Source organism: Carassius gibelio, chromosome A9, assembly GCF_023724105.1.
Source record: "Carassius gibelio isolate Cgi1373 ecotype wild population from Czech Republic chromosome A9, carGib1.2-hapl.c, whole genome shotgun sequence".
Lineage (NCBI taxonomy): Eukaryota > Metazoa > Chordata > Actinopteri > Cypriniformes > Cyprinidae > Carassius > Carassius gibelio.
Window position 1 is genome coordinate 14,450,436 of NC_068379.1, and position 17,216 is coordinate 14,467,651.

The window sequence follows — 17,216 nt, forward strand, 5'->3', positions numbered from 1 at the left end:
CCTCCCAGTGACGTCATACACCCTCGATTTCCGGTTTTGTTTTGTGGAAAACATGTTAACACCAAAGATGCTTTAATATATTATGTTTTATTAGACAAGTGACGACCGCATAGACAGGGTTTCCGCGGGGCATTAAAAAGCATTAAAAGTCCTTAAATGGATTTTGCAAAAAATAAGGCCTTAAAAGGCATTAAAAAGCATTAAATTTGATTCCTACAGACATTATTTTTTTTTATAGTTTTTAAGAGAATATATCAATTTCTTTGAATATAGCCTTCATCATTAATAATTTAATTTGCTTTCGCAAAATGTACGTTCGTGTGATAAATACGGAACCAGTTTGGTAATTGGTTTCGGCAGGAGCAAAATTGCCGTGATACAGAGGTGACGCGGGCGGCAGGCATTTTGTACAGCGGGGGACGAGGTCTGAGGAAAAATTGGAAAGTGCAAATTCCAACCGAAGTGGCTGGAAAACGAAAATTTCAAGACATGGTTGTAGCCTGTTACTGGTAAAAATGATGAAGGATTTTGCGGTGTTTGCAGAAAAGCATTTAAATTGGGGACAAAAATCCCATATGCAGTGTTTTACAGCCACAAATCCACGGTAAGAGCAAAACAGCACACTACTATGTCTAGTTACTTTGGCGTGACCGACAAATCTACAAGTAATAACGTTACGACGACAACTGATGCTCTCCCCACCGTTTGTGGAGCAGCTGACATTACCACAGCAAAATCGAGCGACATTCGATCAACATTTGGCTCGAATGCAACTTTGCAGGCGGAGGTGCTCTGGTGTCTGAAATACCATCATCCAAAACAAACCATGGCTAACAGTCAGATTCAGCCGTTTATTTAAGATCCAGAATCAGATCCCAAGGCTGAAACTGAACGAGAGCAGCAGCAGCAACGACTCGCTCCGAGCGGGGCTCGAACCGGGGTCTCCGATGGGAGGCGGACGCACTAACAAGGAGGCAGAGATATTTGAAGCAGTTTTACTCACCGCCTGCGGTTCCAACACACGTTCGTGACCCTTTTTCGTTGGGATTGCATCATCCTTAAGAAATAAACAATACGCAAATCCGTCATCAAACTGGGCCTTAAAACAAGCATCTTCGAAATGCAGGGAACAAACACAAACACTTGCACAACTCCGTTGATGCTCTGTAAAAATAAACTCCATCCACTGGTCCCTTAATGCTGTTTGTTCTTTGGTAATCTGTGCAGGGTTGTCTTGCCCTGGCAACCAAAAACACAGTCCTTTTGTGACATTTCGTGACGCTCTCGCTCTGATCAGTGAATGCCTGTTGTGCTCTTAGAAGTGCCCTTAGGACCCATATAAGGAAATGCCGCTCCATCTAACATCACACAAAGCCATACTCAAAAAAAACTTTCCGAAACTTGTGACAAACCGGAAGGAGTATTTTTGGAACAGAACAACTTAATTTTTGAAACTTTGTCCATGTTTAGCATGGGAATCCAACTCTTTAACAGTGTAAAAAAACTCAGTATGCATGAAATAGCATTTCACCCCACCTTTAAAAAGTTGAGCTTATTGAAGAGCTGTTTTTGTGATGATAAAATTATAAATACAATAATTCTCTTTTTTGTAATTTTGAAATATCTCCAAATAAATTGACAATTAATTAAGCTGCCTCCTGAGCCAAGTTCTAATTCAGTTCTGAGTTATATAATTTGCATCATCATCAAACTGGATGGTTGCAATTAATAATTTGCGATATGTCTATTTAAAATAAAAACAATTATATCCGTATATAAAATATCCGTGGTTAGTCATGGGTCGTGTATGGCATTAAAAATGTTAAAAATGGCATTAAAAAGGCATTAAATTTAAAGATACCTGCAGAAACCCTGATAGAGTAGCATTACAACAGAACTCTCAAATGTATCTAGTATGATAAAACAGTGCTGCTTTACTGTTGCTTTTATGTATCTAGGTAGTCATGCCATAATAATAAATAGTTTACACATACATTTTTTATATTAATAATAAATAAATAAAAATAATATCTATACACAAACTTTTTTCCACAAAATGGCAGAATCAAAGTTTTTCTAAGTAAAATATGTCATGAATTATTTTCTGTCAATTGTATTAAACTGAGTGACAATAAAAATAGCAACTAATGTCTTCATTAGGACCAGAATGAGCTTGACACTGGATTCACAGATATTCCTCAAATTATATCAGAGGAGGATGTGGATATTTTACCATATATGGGTTGGACTGAAGAGAAGCCGAAGACTGAAGCTGTGCATATGATTGCTGCTGAAGATGACATATCGGTAACAGTAAAGTGCTCTTTTACAGCTGTTCATGTAAAGTGATAAAAGTTGGCATCATTCAGTATTCAGCTCTTCAGTATTCACAACAATGATTTTGAATTTATTTTGTTTTTCAGATGGAATCAGATCGATTCAGCAGTAGCTCCTCATCTGAAGAAATCCCGTTTTCTACTTGTGAAGCAGATGATTTTGATGATAATGATTCAGAGGATAACTATGAATCTGTTAATTTTATAAATGGATCAGCATTTAGCCGTGCTCTTCCTCACTCCAAAAGCTTCTGGCGTCCTTCACATTATGAAGGTAGCACTGACACTTTCTATCCGAAAATTAAACATGCTATAACACATCCTTATCACCTTTCCATCAAGAATGGTGCATTAACGGATGCTCCCAGTCCCTTTTTTCTACAGAAAAAGTCAGTAGAACCTCTCGTCATGGCTAACAGACTTTATCAGACTTCTTCTGGTGGTGCCCCCATGAGTGTCAGACTTCCCCCTCCAGATGACTCCCAGGTTACAGCCTTGATGCATCCTCTCCATGATCTCCTTGAATCTGAGGCAATGACATCTTACGGACTTGATTCACAAATAGGCATGACTCCCTTAGGTGCCTCAGTGGATGCACTGCGTCCTCAACCCAAATCTTCCTCCATGGGTTTCCCTCCCCCTGCTACCCAGCTTTCCTTTTCCATAGGGTCCGCCACCGGATTTATGCCACCAACTCCTCCTGTCTGTGCAGATCTTCCTCTTAATCTTGTATCTCAGTCATTGATGTCCGTGACTTCCAGCCCTGCTCCTCCTCCTACTCTTTTTGGCACATCTTATTGCAGAAGGGGCTTGGATGCTCATCAACTCTCAGGGTCTGCACCACACTCTCTCCCTCACTTTGGTGGTTTCCTCCAACAATCCTACAAACAGTCTTTGGGTTTTGGTTCCTCAGACTCTGGACCCTTTGGAGCATCTCTGTCATTTAGTAAGTTGAGTCACAATGAGGTTTTATCCAATCAATGTTGAGATGGAGTAAAAACAGCTTTCTGTTTTTTTAAATCGTTGTCTCCTCTTTCTGTCCTTTCTCTGATGAAGATATACACAGTGCTGCTCCTCCCCCAGCTCCCCATCATCCTGCTCCCTCTGTTCTCATTGGTCAGCCTACAGTTCCCAAGCAAGCTGTTGGCATGTCACATGTGGTTGCATGTGGTGGCACTACTAGTGTCCTGCAAAAGAGAACTGAGCCTGAACGGTGTTATGATTTGTCAGTCTCTAGCTTTGGAGCATCTCAGCAACAACAAAAGTGCCTTGTGTTTTCTGCACCTGGTAAGTTGAAGCACATTGATGAGGTTCTATAACTGATCAATGTTCAGATGGATTAAAACCATTTTTAAACCTATGTCTCATATCTTATTACGCTGGAGCTAAATCCATTCCTAAGATTAGAGGGAAGATGGCTCAGTCATTTCGGGAAAAACGAATGAGCAGACGTCACACAGTGGCCTGGAATGAGCTGTTTGACCTTCAGCATGAGGTGTTTACACATGATTTAAAACACTAGATTATATACAGTATGTAAATGTTTGAGGGGATTTAAACATATGCGTTGTGTTTGGATACAGGATGGATACTGGGAGTGCACTGACAGGCTGAGCAGCTTCCTCAACCTGGACATAGACTTTTTTGCCAATGTCTTCCTTAAGGAGAAAGGCATCCGCTCTTTTGGTAAGATGTTTTACATGCTTGTTTCTGGTCTGGTCCATATTGCAGATTATTCTCGACAAGAACCACTCATTTAGACAGGAAGAGACACCTGACTGACACGTAAAGCAACCAATCACAGTTTGTTCATATGTGGCATGTAGGTGCCATATGTACCTTGTGAGCACAACTGTTTCCAGACAGACTGAGAAAAACATCTGTGCCTTTACTGTGTAACACCATCCAATCATAGTAAAGCTCTCTAGACTGAGAAAGTGCTTTCCTGTTTAAAGTGCAGTATGCATCAGGCTGAATCTGAATATAGTTTCAAATAATCTAATCTTTATTTTCGAGGCTCAGTTTGTCAGTGTCTGAATCAGTCAGATGTTTTGTGTGTCAGGTGTGAAGGCTCATGCTGACATTCTGAGGCTGGTGGCGACTCTGCTGGTGCTGCAGCTGATCCGGGTGAAGAAGCTGGCAGTGGGACAGCTGCTCGAGTCTCTCCTCCGGCTGAAAGAGTCCCAGGAGCCCAGGTACCAGCTCACGTCCTCATGCAGCGCAGTGATTTACTCTTATATTTTTGGTGTCCATGACTTTGTACTCTTCTCCATTCAGACCGATGTACTGGGAAGCAGTGAAGAGGGCCGTGGACTGGGCCTGCCGGACAGACAGACAGTATCCGTGTGTGTGCAGCAGGCTGGAGATCGGCTGGGATTGGGAATCATCTACACGTCAACTACTGGGCTGTGATTCTCCACACCAATATTCCCCACTCAGACCTGTTCTGGAGAGACGTACAGGTGTATCAGTCATGTAGAAACTGGACAGACACTTCCCTCTTCATTGACAGTTGCTGCTTCACTTTGCAGTTTGCCTAATATTGCTTGCTTAATAAATGTCTTTATGAGACACCTGAACTTAATAAGATGCTTGAATTTCATTGCATTTAAAAGAAAATATTTTAAAAAGTGCCAGAACCACTTTTGCTAGAACCTTTTTTTCTGAACTATTTTGTTCAGACAATTGTCAATGTGATTTTTAGTGGCCATTTGAAGTCATTTCTCCTCAAATTCACACTGATGTTCATTACATTAACTATGATTATGATGCTGTATGTTGTTTTATCATAAAAATTGAATTTTAGTTGTGAAATGTTTTACTGTTTTACTGCATGTGCTGTCTTTTTTAAATAAACTAAATAAAATAAAGTTAAATATATTGTTACAGTAAAAATATTAGCATCTCAAGGACAACCGTTCACAGAATGTCTTCTGTTCTGTAATCGTCACACACACACACACACACACACACACACACACACACACTGTTGCAGATGAGAGCAGTTATCAAATATATTGAAACTACTCTATATTTTAAATATTGGTGACATTTATGGTTTTGTATTAGAGATTGGCACAGTTTCAAATATATTTCAAATAAATATGCGTAAAAAAAACTTTATGGACTGGGCTGTACATTTTCTGATTATTTCATCAGTCATAAAAATGTCACGGTGAGTCGGTGATAACAAAACTGTGATTGGAGCAAGAGCTCCATCAAACGCGGTTGTATTTTTCTTTTATTCAACTCTCACAATGTGAAAAAGACATCAGACTTTGGTCACCGGATTTAATCAATAATTGTTTCTCCAATCAAATTCTCTCCAGGTTTTTTTCCCCCACGTGAGGACAGTTTGGTCCACTGGATGGAGCCCGTCTAATGTTTGTATCTCAGGGAGGAATGGAGGCGTGTCTTTACTGTAAACATGAGTCAGGAAGAACTCCCTAAACTCTTCAGTGCAGATTATTTACGCCTTCTTTAACAGTATTTTCTTCAAATCTAAACTTTTCACTCGACTCTGACTTTGTCCTCGGTAAGATGTTCTTCTGTCTGATAATGACATGACAACATTAGCGAGAGAAATACTGCAGCTGGATTTGGATTATTATTGTCTGTTTAACTACTTTCTATCAGCAGAAAGATTGTAACTTGAGAAATGTAACATGTTTAAGCGTGTGTCAGTATAAATAATGTGCATAAATCTGATTTGTTTAATGAATAGTCGATGAGTTTACTCGAGTGTTTCTGTTGATACTTACTAATAGAAAACATATTATTTTTGTAGTTTTCCAGTGATTTATGTTTACTGTAGGATTCATTGCAGTTTTTTTTTTTTTTTGTCTTTCTATCGCTTTTCTCTACACCTGCAGATACTCCTGGCACCATGACAGTGTTTGAAAACTGTACTGTGGTGTTAGATGTCAAAAATCTGCCTTTTAAAGAGAAGAATAAACTGAGACTAGCTCTTCTGGAGAATGGAGGAAACATCTCATATGTCATCAACAAAGAGGTGTCTGTTCATTTTTACTGTTACGCAACATCTTTCTTTTTTTGTGTGTTATCAAAACTAAAAGAGCAGCTACTCTGAGAGTTTGTTTACACGTAGATAAAGAGTTTACAATCATTTTTTTATACAAACATTTGGTTTGTTGAACCCTCTGATACTATTCAATAAAAATAGTTAAAAATACAACAGCAACATTTATAATCCAGAGACTAGATGCATATTATTGCTAGCCGCTGAGAACAATTGTTTTTTTTACTTCTGGTGAAGTAAAGTGATGAATTAACTACTCTAATGCTTGACTAATTTTATGTTGTAATGTAGATGTAGCTGATAGGAAGTAGGAAACAAGTGTTCTTTGGTCCTATTGAGTCACTAAAGAGCTTTAGTGAATCTTCTGACCTCCGTTTATCTCCTCCAGTGCTCTTTTGTAGTCACTAGCAGTGTGAATGACCTGAGCAGTAACCGGCAGCGCAGCATCCAGAAGCTCCAGATCCCAGTGGTCGGGACGCAGTTTGTGTGGAGCTGTCTGGACCAAGGGCATCTCCTGCCTTTGACGGAGCATGATTTGGCCCCACAGCTGGCGTATCCCGGCTCTCAATTCCTTCCCCGTTCAGGTAGGACTTTCTTGTTCCTCGTTTAAGTAATTCTCTTCTTTCTTTGTTAAAACAGATGTTTGTCTCGAGTGATACTGTAAGATTTACTTACATCAGATGTTAAAAGAGGTGGATTGACAGATGGGAGTGTCACAACCAGATTAGATTTATTTGCTCACAGTGGGTGTGTTTTTTCTGTATTTGTGTATGTTTCTACTTGTGTTGCAGTGTATTTTTGTTGAGAAATGTATTTGATGTTATATTTGGGTTATAAAAGTGAGATTTAACAATTTATCTCTATTGCAAGGTTGACCTAATGTTTTTTTTTTCACTATAAAGAGGTAAAAGAGTCGACACACAAACTAGAAAAAGAGAAGTTCAAAGGTCACACTGAAATCACAAAGACTGAGCTTGAGAAGGGTGCACCCCGTCCTGACAGGTTCAGGTGCGCTCTTGTTTTTTTGTCAGTCTCAGAGTTTATTCAACTTTTTTATCAGTTTCAACAGCACTTGTCCTGTTAAGATGTGCTTTTTTACCTGACTGTATCTTTTTATTTACTCAATGCAGAGTTTATAAAGAAGGCGACCATGGGCTGCCTGAATTTCCTTCTTATTTTCAAGTAGCCAAGTATTCGGTTTTTGAGAGGGTGAGTGAGCATCAGTCACATTAACATTATTAGTGGACATCAGGGGAGAAAATAACATAAATAAATAAAAGGTATGATGAGCCTTCAGCACTGCACCACTGTTTGAAAGTGTTTTCATGTCTGCAAGTGTTGGATTGTGTGTTGCAGGTCAAACCCAAGGCTTTGTCTGTTTTGGAGCTGCAGAGTGCCAAAGGCCGAGCAGGCCAGCAGTATCGTGTGTTGTGTTCAGTCTTGCGTGAAGCTGAGGTTTGGTGAACCTGAATGTTGTTTAAAATTCACCTTGCTATGATTGGGGTCACAGATGGTGCTGGAGATGCTGAATTTGTCTTGTGATGACTGTGATGGGTTTCTCTCACTATAGACCGATGTGGTTCAAGACAAGCTTGTGTTCTGCGTGACGTCTGAAGATGCAGTGGAAGCATATCTGCAGCTGATGAAGGAGATGGAGACAGACGGATTCACAAAGACACACACACTTCCCCCTGAGGTTGAGCGCTTGGCATCCTACAGCCTGCAGCAGGTTAAATAAACACAACGCAGATCTGATTTTATTCATTTGTTATGTGTATAACGTGTTTAATGTGAAATAATTGCTCACTCTTTTGATTGCAGCTGCTGTTGGAGGAGAAGCTGAACTGCAGCACATTATCACAGGAAGTTGGTGTCTTCGTGGAGCTGGTTTGGACTGAAGCTCTCGGGTCCCTTAATAACATCCTGACAGTCCCTGTCTCCAGAATCAGCCTCAATGATGTGAGAATGAGCTTAGATAACCACACACAGCTCAGTAAAGACGCTGTCAGGAGTGGTGTATGTCTAATGGCTCCTGCTGTGTTTATTGGCTCTGTGCTGTTGCAGGTGAGCAGGGTGGAGGGATTGTTACTGCAGGCACAAAAGACGGAGAAAGAGGATGAAGTCAAAGCCCTGCTGGAGGAGGTCAACACTCTTCTACCCCTCAGAATGATCGACCCTCCTTCCAAACACAAGCTTGTGTCTCAGAAGCTAGACCTTTGTCAGGTATCACATACATCAATTATAATATCAATTATTATATATACTTTAGGATCAGAGTGTAATGATGCACGCCAAGCCAGTTGAAAAATAGATAAATCATTACTGATTAACACACAGATTTAAAAGAAAAAGAAATAACTAATACAATGATTATCTAGTTTTAATAATAGTCAAATACTGAATGAAATTCCTATATACTTGAAGATTTTGGTAGATGAATTTGGATTTTTAAAAAGCAGTGCAGATTTGACCTTTTTCCTCTTTTATCTCTTCTGTGGTCTCCAGCTGATCAGAGATATTGTAAATGTCAGTGAGGCCACTCTGGGAATCCCCTCGGTCTCGTCTTTGGGAAAGTATCGAGCTCTGAGGTGCAGCATTGAGGTTGTTCCACCACAAAACCCTGAGTTTCATGTTGTCTCTCAACTGCTTCAGGACAGGTCAGCTTGATTGTGATGATTGTGGTCTGAATTTCAAACATGAATATATGTCAAAACACATCTTTAAATGATGGTGTTAATCTTGTATCCATTACAGGCCTGTTCAGATTCAGCAGATACTGCGTGTCAGCAGAGGGGTGGAGCTTCAGATGTTTAGGGAGGATTTAGGCAAAATTAAACCCCTCCTCCACTCCACTAGTTCCAGCAGCTTTGTTGGAATACTGTCACGGTAAGAGCACATTTTTAAAAATAAAAAAACTTTATTTACATGCAGTGACAAAACAACGCACATCTACAGTGTGTCTGTCACATACCATATATACTGTACCATAGAGCAGTAAGTGAAGACAGACAGTGCTTGTGGTTGAACCATGTTTCTTCTGGCTAATATTAAAAACTTAAAAAATTAATGCTCCATATGAATTTAAGTGTCCCACACACTTATGTACAATTGAGCGTAATGTACAAATGAATGGTCATACATTTTGAGATTTGCTAAAGATGACGTTAACCAGTGTTATTAAATCGTTATTATTTTTTTTTTTTTATATTAACTTCACTGAATTTTGGCAAGTTAATCTCAATTTAACAATCAAGAAAATGAGGAATACAAAAAAAAAAAAATACAATAGTCCAATCATGAAAAAAAAAAAAAACTATATATAATATTTGATTATACATTGAGCGAAGGTTACTAAGTTACTAATTTACAAAGTTACTTTTTGTAAAGTCTATTCAGTTTTTTCTTTTAAAGTCTTTTTTATTTTTTCCTTTTTTAGCTTTTCTGAGAAAATGGTTGATATAAATATGATTAATTGTCATTTGATCAGCATATGGTGTAATTAATTGAATATATATTTTCAAACCTTCTTTATAGAGGTCTGCTGCTGCCCAGGGTTGGAGTTGAACAGCATGGGATCGAGAGAACGGATATCGGTAATCTTGGAGGAGGAATCTACTTCAGTGACTCTCTAAAGTCAGTTATCTTTAGCATTACTCATCTCTTCATGTAACAGATTAATAAATAATATGAATCACTTTAATGACAGCTGGAGATTTTATCCAGTCAGTAAGTTTGTTCTCTGTGTTAAAGGACTAGTGTGAAATACTCCAAGCCCAGTGTAACTGACGGCTCTCGGCTGCTGTTGGTGTGTGAAGTGGCGTTGGGTCGGTGTAAGGACCTGCTGAAGAAAGACACCACTTTGACTTGCGCTCCTGACGGCTGTCACAGTGTACACGGAGTCCGCCGCTCTCCCAGCAGACTCTCTGACTTTGAGGTGCTTTTCTTACTCATGGTGTACTCGCTTATTATATACATTTTGTATACTTTGAACACAAAAAAGTAAGAAACAACCAATCAGAGCTGTGGTCCGTAACTTTTTTTTGTGTTCAAAGTATACAAAATGTATATAATAAGCGAGTACACCATGAATCCATTTTCCAAACCATGTTTTTAGCCTGTCCTGAATCACAAGGGTACACCTATAATAAGTGTTTATATTAGGACTATTTTAGATTGCTTCAGGGGTACCACGGCCAAATAACCCAGTACCTTTGTGATTCTTCATAGACATAAACAGAGAGAAGTAGTTCCGGCTACAATGTTCTTCCGCAACACGCAAGCAGTTCTGTTTATTAACCGCTAGAGCATCAAAGGTTACCGACTGCAGCTTTAAATTTTCTGCTTGTGTTTTGGGATCTGTTGTGACCCTTGCGTTTGTGTTTTTATATTTGACAGGATGATGAGTTTGTCGTCTATAACACAGAGCAGATCAGAATGAAGTATGTGGTCCAGTACAGTCTGGAGGGGGACGAGTTAAAAGAGTTCCAGCCTCATATTAACACTCAGCTCATGCAGATCACGGACACAACCGCTGATGTCTGTGAGTAACATCCGTGAACAGGACATGCTGAGAGAGACCAGCTTTTATATGAGACCAGCATAACATTGTTTGCAGCACTCCACTTTTATATAATAATGGACAAATTCCTAAATGGACAACTCTTTATGATAATAGTGCACTTTGACATGGAGATGTGACAGATTCCTCAGGGATATCTGTTTTTCTATGAAACTAAATGATATGAATTTTGTTCTTAAATTCCTCAGTGGTTTTGTGTGATTGTGTATTTTTAGTGTCCAGTGATGATGTTGAAGGTTTGGAGTCCACTAAGAATCCTCTAGAGGAGATGAACGCAGGTTTGCTGGACAGCAGTGGTCAGAAACTTCCTCTGCAGGCTGTCAATGTGAAGTGCAAGCTGATGGACCTGCTGTGTCAGGTATGATGCTACAGCAGTGGACTGCGGTGTGGAATTTAAAAGAAATGTTGAGAAATGAGCGAGATAAAGGACTTCTTCACATATAGAAGTACAAGATGGGTAATCAAACCTAATAAACTGAAACTAGAACAAGGCAGTGACTACTGGAAAAAAAAGACATGAGAAGAAATAAGAAGCAACAGAATTAACAAACTAAAAGATGGATAATGAAATTCCATGTAGACCAGAACAATGAATTATAATTTCAAATCACAACCCTAACTTTGTCTCCACTTTTACCAGGTCATCATTTTTCAGACCTACACAAACCAGAGTGCTGTTCCCATTGAAGCAAAGTATGTCTTTCCACTGGAGGAGACGGCAGCAGTGTGTGGATTTGAAGCCTTTATCAATGGAAAACACGTCATTGGAAAGGTGCAAATCATTCAGAATTTATCAAATAAATTATCTGCTTTTTAACCTCTTTCTCATCAATTTCAATGTCTCTTTTTGTCCTGTAGGTAAAGGAAAAAGAGCAGGCTCGTAAGGAGTACAAGCAAGCCATAGAGAAAGGCCATGGAGCCTACCTGATGGACCAGGATGCACCTGTGAGTTACTGTAACTGATCCGGAGCTGACGTATGTGTGAAAATGTATCAGAAAGCTTCTTTAAGGTCATGTGTTTCTGTGAGACAGGATGTATTTACTATCAGTGTGGGGAATCTTCCTCCTGGAGCCACAGTTCTGATCAAAGTGACGTTCATCACTGAGCTGCTGGTCAGATCAGGCTCTATAATCTTCTCACTGTCCGGCAGCGTGGCACCATGGCAACAGAGCGCCGCCCTTAATCAGACAACTCAGGTATGATGGGCCTTTGTCACTCTGTTTAAAATCCTGTTTGGCCTGATGATTGTTGCAGTGTTTTGACTGACAGTTGTGTTGCATTTCAGGCAACTGTTGAAAAGATTGGTGTGACGGAGCTTCAGTCAGAGGGGTGAGAATCTCAAACGCTGGAGAAATCACAGAGAAATTCACTAAAGATTTACTAAAACTGCATCTGCTGAGGAGTAACAACATAGAAGACAATTATTTAATGTAGCATGTCACATCATTTAACATAATTTAACACTTAACCTTTAACATTTATAACATCATGCTTTATATACAGTAGCACCTGGTCTAGTTGAACTGTGGATGGTCACTAAATAAGGCACAGGGTTGTTGTAACTCTCTTTGATTTGTTCCCTCTCTCTTTCTTCAGAGAGTTTTCTCTGTCTATGTCGATTGAAATGCCTTATGAGATCATCAACTTGAGCTCTTCACACCGCATCAAAACCAAGGTTATTAATTTGACTAAATACTGTATTTTCTGAAGTGAACGAAACAATCATTTGTGACCCATATTAACAGTTTTAGTGTTTTCTCCACTCAGAGGACAGACTGTAAGGCAGTGATCAGCACGTTACCGGGACAGACTCTGGGATCTGAAGGGTTACAGGTGTCCTTCAGTCTTTCTAATATCCACATGCCCAGGATGTGGGTCGAGAACCATCCGGATAAAGATAGTCAGGTAAAGAAATCTGATTTTAATCTGTTTTTCTGTGTCTTGGATATTTATCAGCATATTGCAGACAAAAATCTTACGTAGCGTGACAATAATGAAGACTGATTCTGATCTGATCTCTGCAGGCCTGCATGCTGGTGTTTTATCCTGACTTTAAGTCAATCGGGGTGTCCAGCTCTGGAGGTCCGTCCAGTGTGAGCGATGTGGTCATTCTACTGGACTCCTCCAAGTCCATGCGGGGAGACGCCATGCTAAACGCCCGCAGGATTGCCCTTCAAGTCCTCAAATCTCTGGATCACTCACTGAAGATCAACATCTTCTCTTTCAGCACTGGTTAGTGCTCACTGAAACTATCTGATTTTGTTTTATCGAGCATCAAGTGGACATTTTCATTTCTCTATTATTCTTGTGATCAGAGTGAAGCATTGTGGGTAAATGTGTGTTTTTACAGATTACAAGGAAGCGTTTCCTGCACCATTGCCTTTATTTGAGGCATCTGAAGCAGCCAGAAAGTTTATTATGGTGAGGAATGTTTAAAAATGGTTAAAGATGGTTCTGAATCTCAGTTCCTTTGCGTCTCATTGCATTTTCCCTCTCTTCAGTCGTGTAGCGGCTCTGGTGGCAGCACTGATCTGTGGCGGCCTCTCCGGATCCTGAGTCTGCTGCCTCCCTGCCGGGGCGTGAGGAACATCCTGCTGCTCTCTGATGGACATGTTCAGAACCAGCCTCTGACCCTACAGCTGGTCCGAGAAAACTCCTGTCACACGCGTCTCTTCACCTGCGGACTCAGGTCTGCCTTTAAACAAATCCCTTTATTTTTCTCCTTCACTTCCAATGAATTTCTGAACCTGCAGTTTGATTGTGTTTGTGTTTGTCTAGCTTGACAGCCAATCGTCATATGCTCAGAGCTTTGGCTCAGGCAGGTGGAGGAACATATGAATTTTTTGACACAAAGATGAAACACACTTGGACAGAGAAAGTGAGTAACGCTCTTTATTTGTTTAGTTTTTTTTATAACTTAAAAGGGAAAGATAATCTTTGCAATATGGGCCAGTCTGAGGCTTGAGTTGAAGAGATTTGTGGGTAATTTCAGGTGCGTACTCAGGTTGAGCGTATGGAGTCTCCAGGCTGCAGATCAGTGGCAGTGAAGTGGCAGCAGTTTAGTCCCACAGCGCCCCGTCCTGTTCAAGCCCCTTCACAGCTTCACGCCCTCTTCAGTGACTGTCACTCTCTGGTGTACGGCTTTGTGCCACACTGCACTCAGGTACACAGACTGTACTTTATTAAACTGCTTTGTAACTTATTGTAGTTGTTTGAACGAATGGGTCATATATTGAATATTCACAATAAAATTAAGCAACATCATGAATGTAGTGGTAATTTTAGTGTTTCTTCAGTGTTACAGTTATAATTGGTATTTTTTTTATTATTCATTTTTTTTAATAAGTTCAATTTGTTTCAATGAATAGATGTAAAATTAAATCAACAATTCATTTACATAATCACTGAAAAATTATCATGCAGACTGCATCTAGATGCATCAGGTATGTATTGATACATAAAAATATTTTAGAGATTACTTTTATATTTGTGCCAGTGGCATTTGGTGGGGTTTGGAAATCTTTTATGTAAATTTGTGTTCCAGTTCTAGTCCCCTGATTGGTGCATATAATAAATTAAAATAATTAAATATCATTCTTCATATAGTTTTTTTTATTAAGTAACCAGCAGTGTGCAAAACATGCCTTAATTATTTTAAACTAGATTTTTACTGATTTGCAGGTTTTAAATTAATATTTTCATTGAATCTACTTAACTACAGTGTTTAAAAACATATCATTTATCAGGACCACTGTGTTAAAGTAAATCAAGGCTGTAAAATATTGTATTGTAATATGTTTTAGCTGATTTGCCCAGCTGTTTGTGTGTTCATTCATTGCTTTGAATTGTGTAATATTTACTCGTTTAGGCCACACTGTTTGGTGATTTGAGTGGACAAGAGATCAAAACCATGGTTTCCACCACAGAACTACAAAAGACAAAAGGAACTGTGAGTCAGCATTAAATACTTCATATAATCTGAAACCTCATCAGTTATTCATCAGGAGTTAGAACTGTGTGTGTGTGTGTGTGTGTGTGTAGTTCCTTCACAAGTTAACAGCAAGAGCGATCATCAGAGACTATGAAGATGGCATACTAGGCAACAGTGAGGCAGAACACGAGGTACAATATTTGGCTACACAATGGTCATTTTTTTATAACTGTCAGATTTTCTAACAGAAGAACTTGACTTGCTGTCTTTTTTCTCTTTTCTATCAAGGGAAGAAAGGAAGTCCTACATCATTGAGCTCAGTAAAGAGTTCTCCATCTTGTCCCAGTTCACAAGTTTTGTCGCCATTGAAGAGAGGGTATGATTACTGCTAATGTAGGGACAGATGCTAATCATAATCTAAAATTGAAAAATATCCAGTTTCAAAATTAATGCCAAGTCTTTATTGAGTATCTTATTGTTGTCCTCAAAAATACAACATTTACATCTCCGCTGGTGGTTGACTAATAAGAGTTTTTCAACACCAGTATGTATAAATAAAATAAATATACAGTGTATATATATATATATATATATATATATATATATATATATATATATATATATATATATTAGGGGTGTAACGGTTCACAAAATTCACGGTTCGGTTCGATACGATACACTGATGTCACGGTTCGGTTCGGTTCGGTTCGATACGTTTTAGATACAGCAAAATGTAAAAACATCTCAACTTTTCAGAATGCCGCAAGCGCACCGCGGGTCATGTGACAAGAACCAACCAATCAGCTTCATCCTTTCCCGTAACAACGTTGAGAGCTCAGCCAAGATGAAGGAACAGCTGATCATAGTTGTATATGGATTGCAATTTTGAAATAAATTCAGTAGCAGAGCTACTGCAAGCGATTTTTAGAGCTGCAAATCCATTTATCCTTCGCTGAAATTTCCGCGTCTCATGGAGAGAGCACGTCATTGTTGCTTAGCAAAGACAGACGCCTCATGAGCGCTTCTGCCCGAGCGCTTTGGAAAGGAGGAGAAAGACGCGCTTAGCGTTTTCCATGCGTTTTTAGGCACGATATGTGAACGGCCCCTAAGGCGCTCGCTCACTCAGCACGCGCTGAAGGCTCGTTGCAAAATGTCTAATGCATTTAACAGACCAGAAATATAAGATCCTAAAATAACCAACAGGTCTGGTGTTTGGGTTGGATTCCCTGTAAGCTATAGTGTCTAAATGCTGCAGGGATAGTTTGCTGCGTGCATGTTTCTCCTTTTTTTCGTCTTTTCCCAGATAGTACTGACGCATATATCCCAGATATTCCCGCTGTTTTTTTTGTTTTTTTTTTGTAATCCCGCTGGTGTACCCTGTCATGTTGCAGATGCGACATACCGTTGTTTTTTTATCCACCACTCTCTTGCCATCACCATTATAGCTTAAAGGGAATCCAAAGTGCACCCAAACACCAGACCTGTTGGTTATTGGAGGATCTTCTCATTTCTAGTCTGTTAAACGCATTGGCTATTTTGCAACGAGCCTTCAGCGCGTACTGAGTGAGCGAGCGCCTGCTGAGTAGCCTAACATAAACATATAAGATGGTGTTTTTTTCTTCTTCGGGAGTGTCAGGGGCGTTGCCTGTTACGTTGTTTGGGTTATTGGGCTACCTTGTTGAACGCATATCATTATATTTCTTTCTCTCTCTTTTTTTTTTTTTTCAAATATAATTAATTACTCCAACGAACCGTTCGGTATACATAATGCGTACCGCGTACCGAACCGAAAGCGTCGTACCGAACGGTTCAATACGAATACGCGTATCGTTACACCCCTAATATATATAAATCTGTAAACATGTGTTCCCTTTCAGTCGGTCACTCTCGACGCCACGTCGGATGACCGACGAATATGGGATATCGCTTCGATAGACCAATCTACTTCGAGTGTAAACTAAACGAGCCAATGCACATTGGCATGCAATTATTGCATCCAGCTGCCGCTGATCACTGCGTGAGTATAAGAGGGCAGCAGGTGCAATGCATACCAGCTTTTCGCTTCGGAGCCGAGCGTTAGTATCGCTCTGCTCAACTGTGTCTGCTGTGAACTACGAGTTCAGCACGCTCTCGGAAGCTTCGTGTGTTGGCGAGACGGCGCTTCAGCGGCGGTCGGCCCTGTGTCGAGTGGATTGCACACTTCAGGTTGCACTACCCCTGTCGTGTTGCAAGTGGCCAATTCCCCTGTGCGACTCAGCACTAAAAGAGCATTTCCTAAAAGAGCAAGTTTCTCTAAAAGAGCTTCACGGGTGCGTCTTTATAAAGATGAC

General features: G+C 39.8%; 2 protein-coding genes across 5 annotated transcripts in view; both read left to right on the forward strand.

Annotated features, from left to right (window-relative positions):
* LOC128019683 (protein mono-ADP-ribosyltransferase PARP4) overlaps nt 1-17,216 on the forward strand; it is a 35,737-nt gene that overhangs the window by 12,029 nt on the left and 6,492 nt on the right. The window contains exons 30-36 of one of the 4 annotated variants that reach the window (XM_052605800.1): nt 2,161-2,307; nt 2,424-3,282; nt 3,393-3,623; nt 3,722-3,831; nt 3,920-4,022; nt 4,399-4,531; nt 4,614-5,212. In XM_052605800.1, the coding sequence (XP_052461760.1) occupies nt 2,161-2,307; nt 2,424-3,282; nt 3,393-3,623; nt 3,722-3,831; nt 3,920-4,022; nt 4,399-4,531; nt 4,614-4,815 (1,785 nt within the window). In that variant the 3' untranslated portion in view covers nt 4,816-5,212. Of the gene's footprint in view, nt 1-2,160; nt 2,308-2,423; nt 3,283-3,392; nt 3,624-3,715; nt 3,832-3,919; nt 4,023-4,398; nt 4,532-4,613; nt 5,213-17,216 lie in introns of those variants that run through there. The other 3 variants (XM_052605797.1, XM_052605801.1, XM_052605799.1) reach the window with 3 other exon arrangements.
* The window catches only part of LOC128019686 (protein mono-ADP-ribosyltransferase PARP4-like), a 34,748-nt gene continuing 23,249 nt past the window's right edge, over nt 5,718-17,216 (forward strand). Inside the window, exon 1 of the mRNA XM_052605805.1 lies at nt 5,718-5,871. The gene's annotated coding sequence lies outside the window, so the exon portion shown is untranslated. The remainder of the gene's footprint in view (nt 5,872-17,216) is intronic.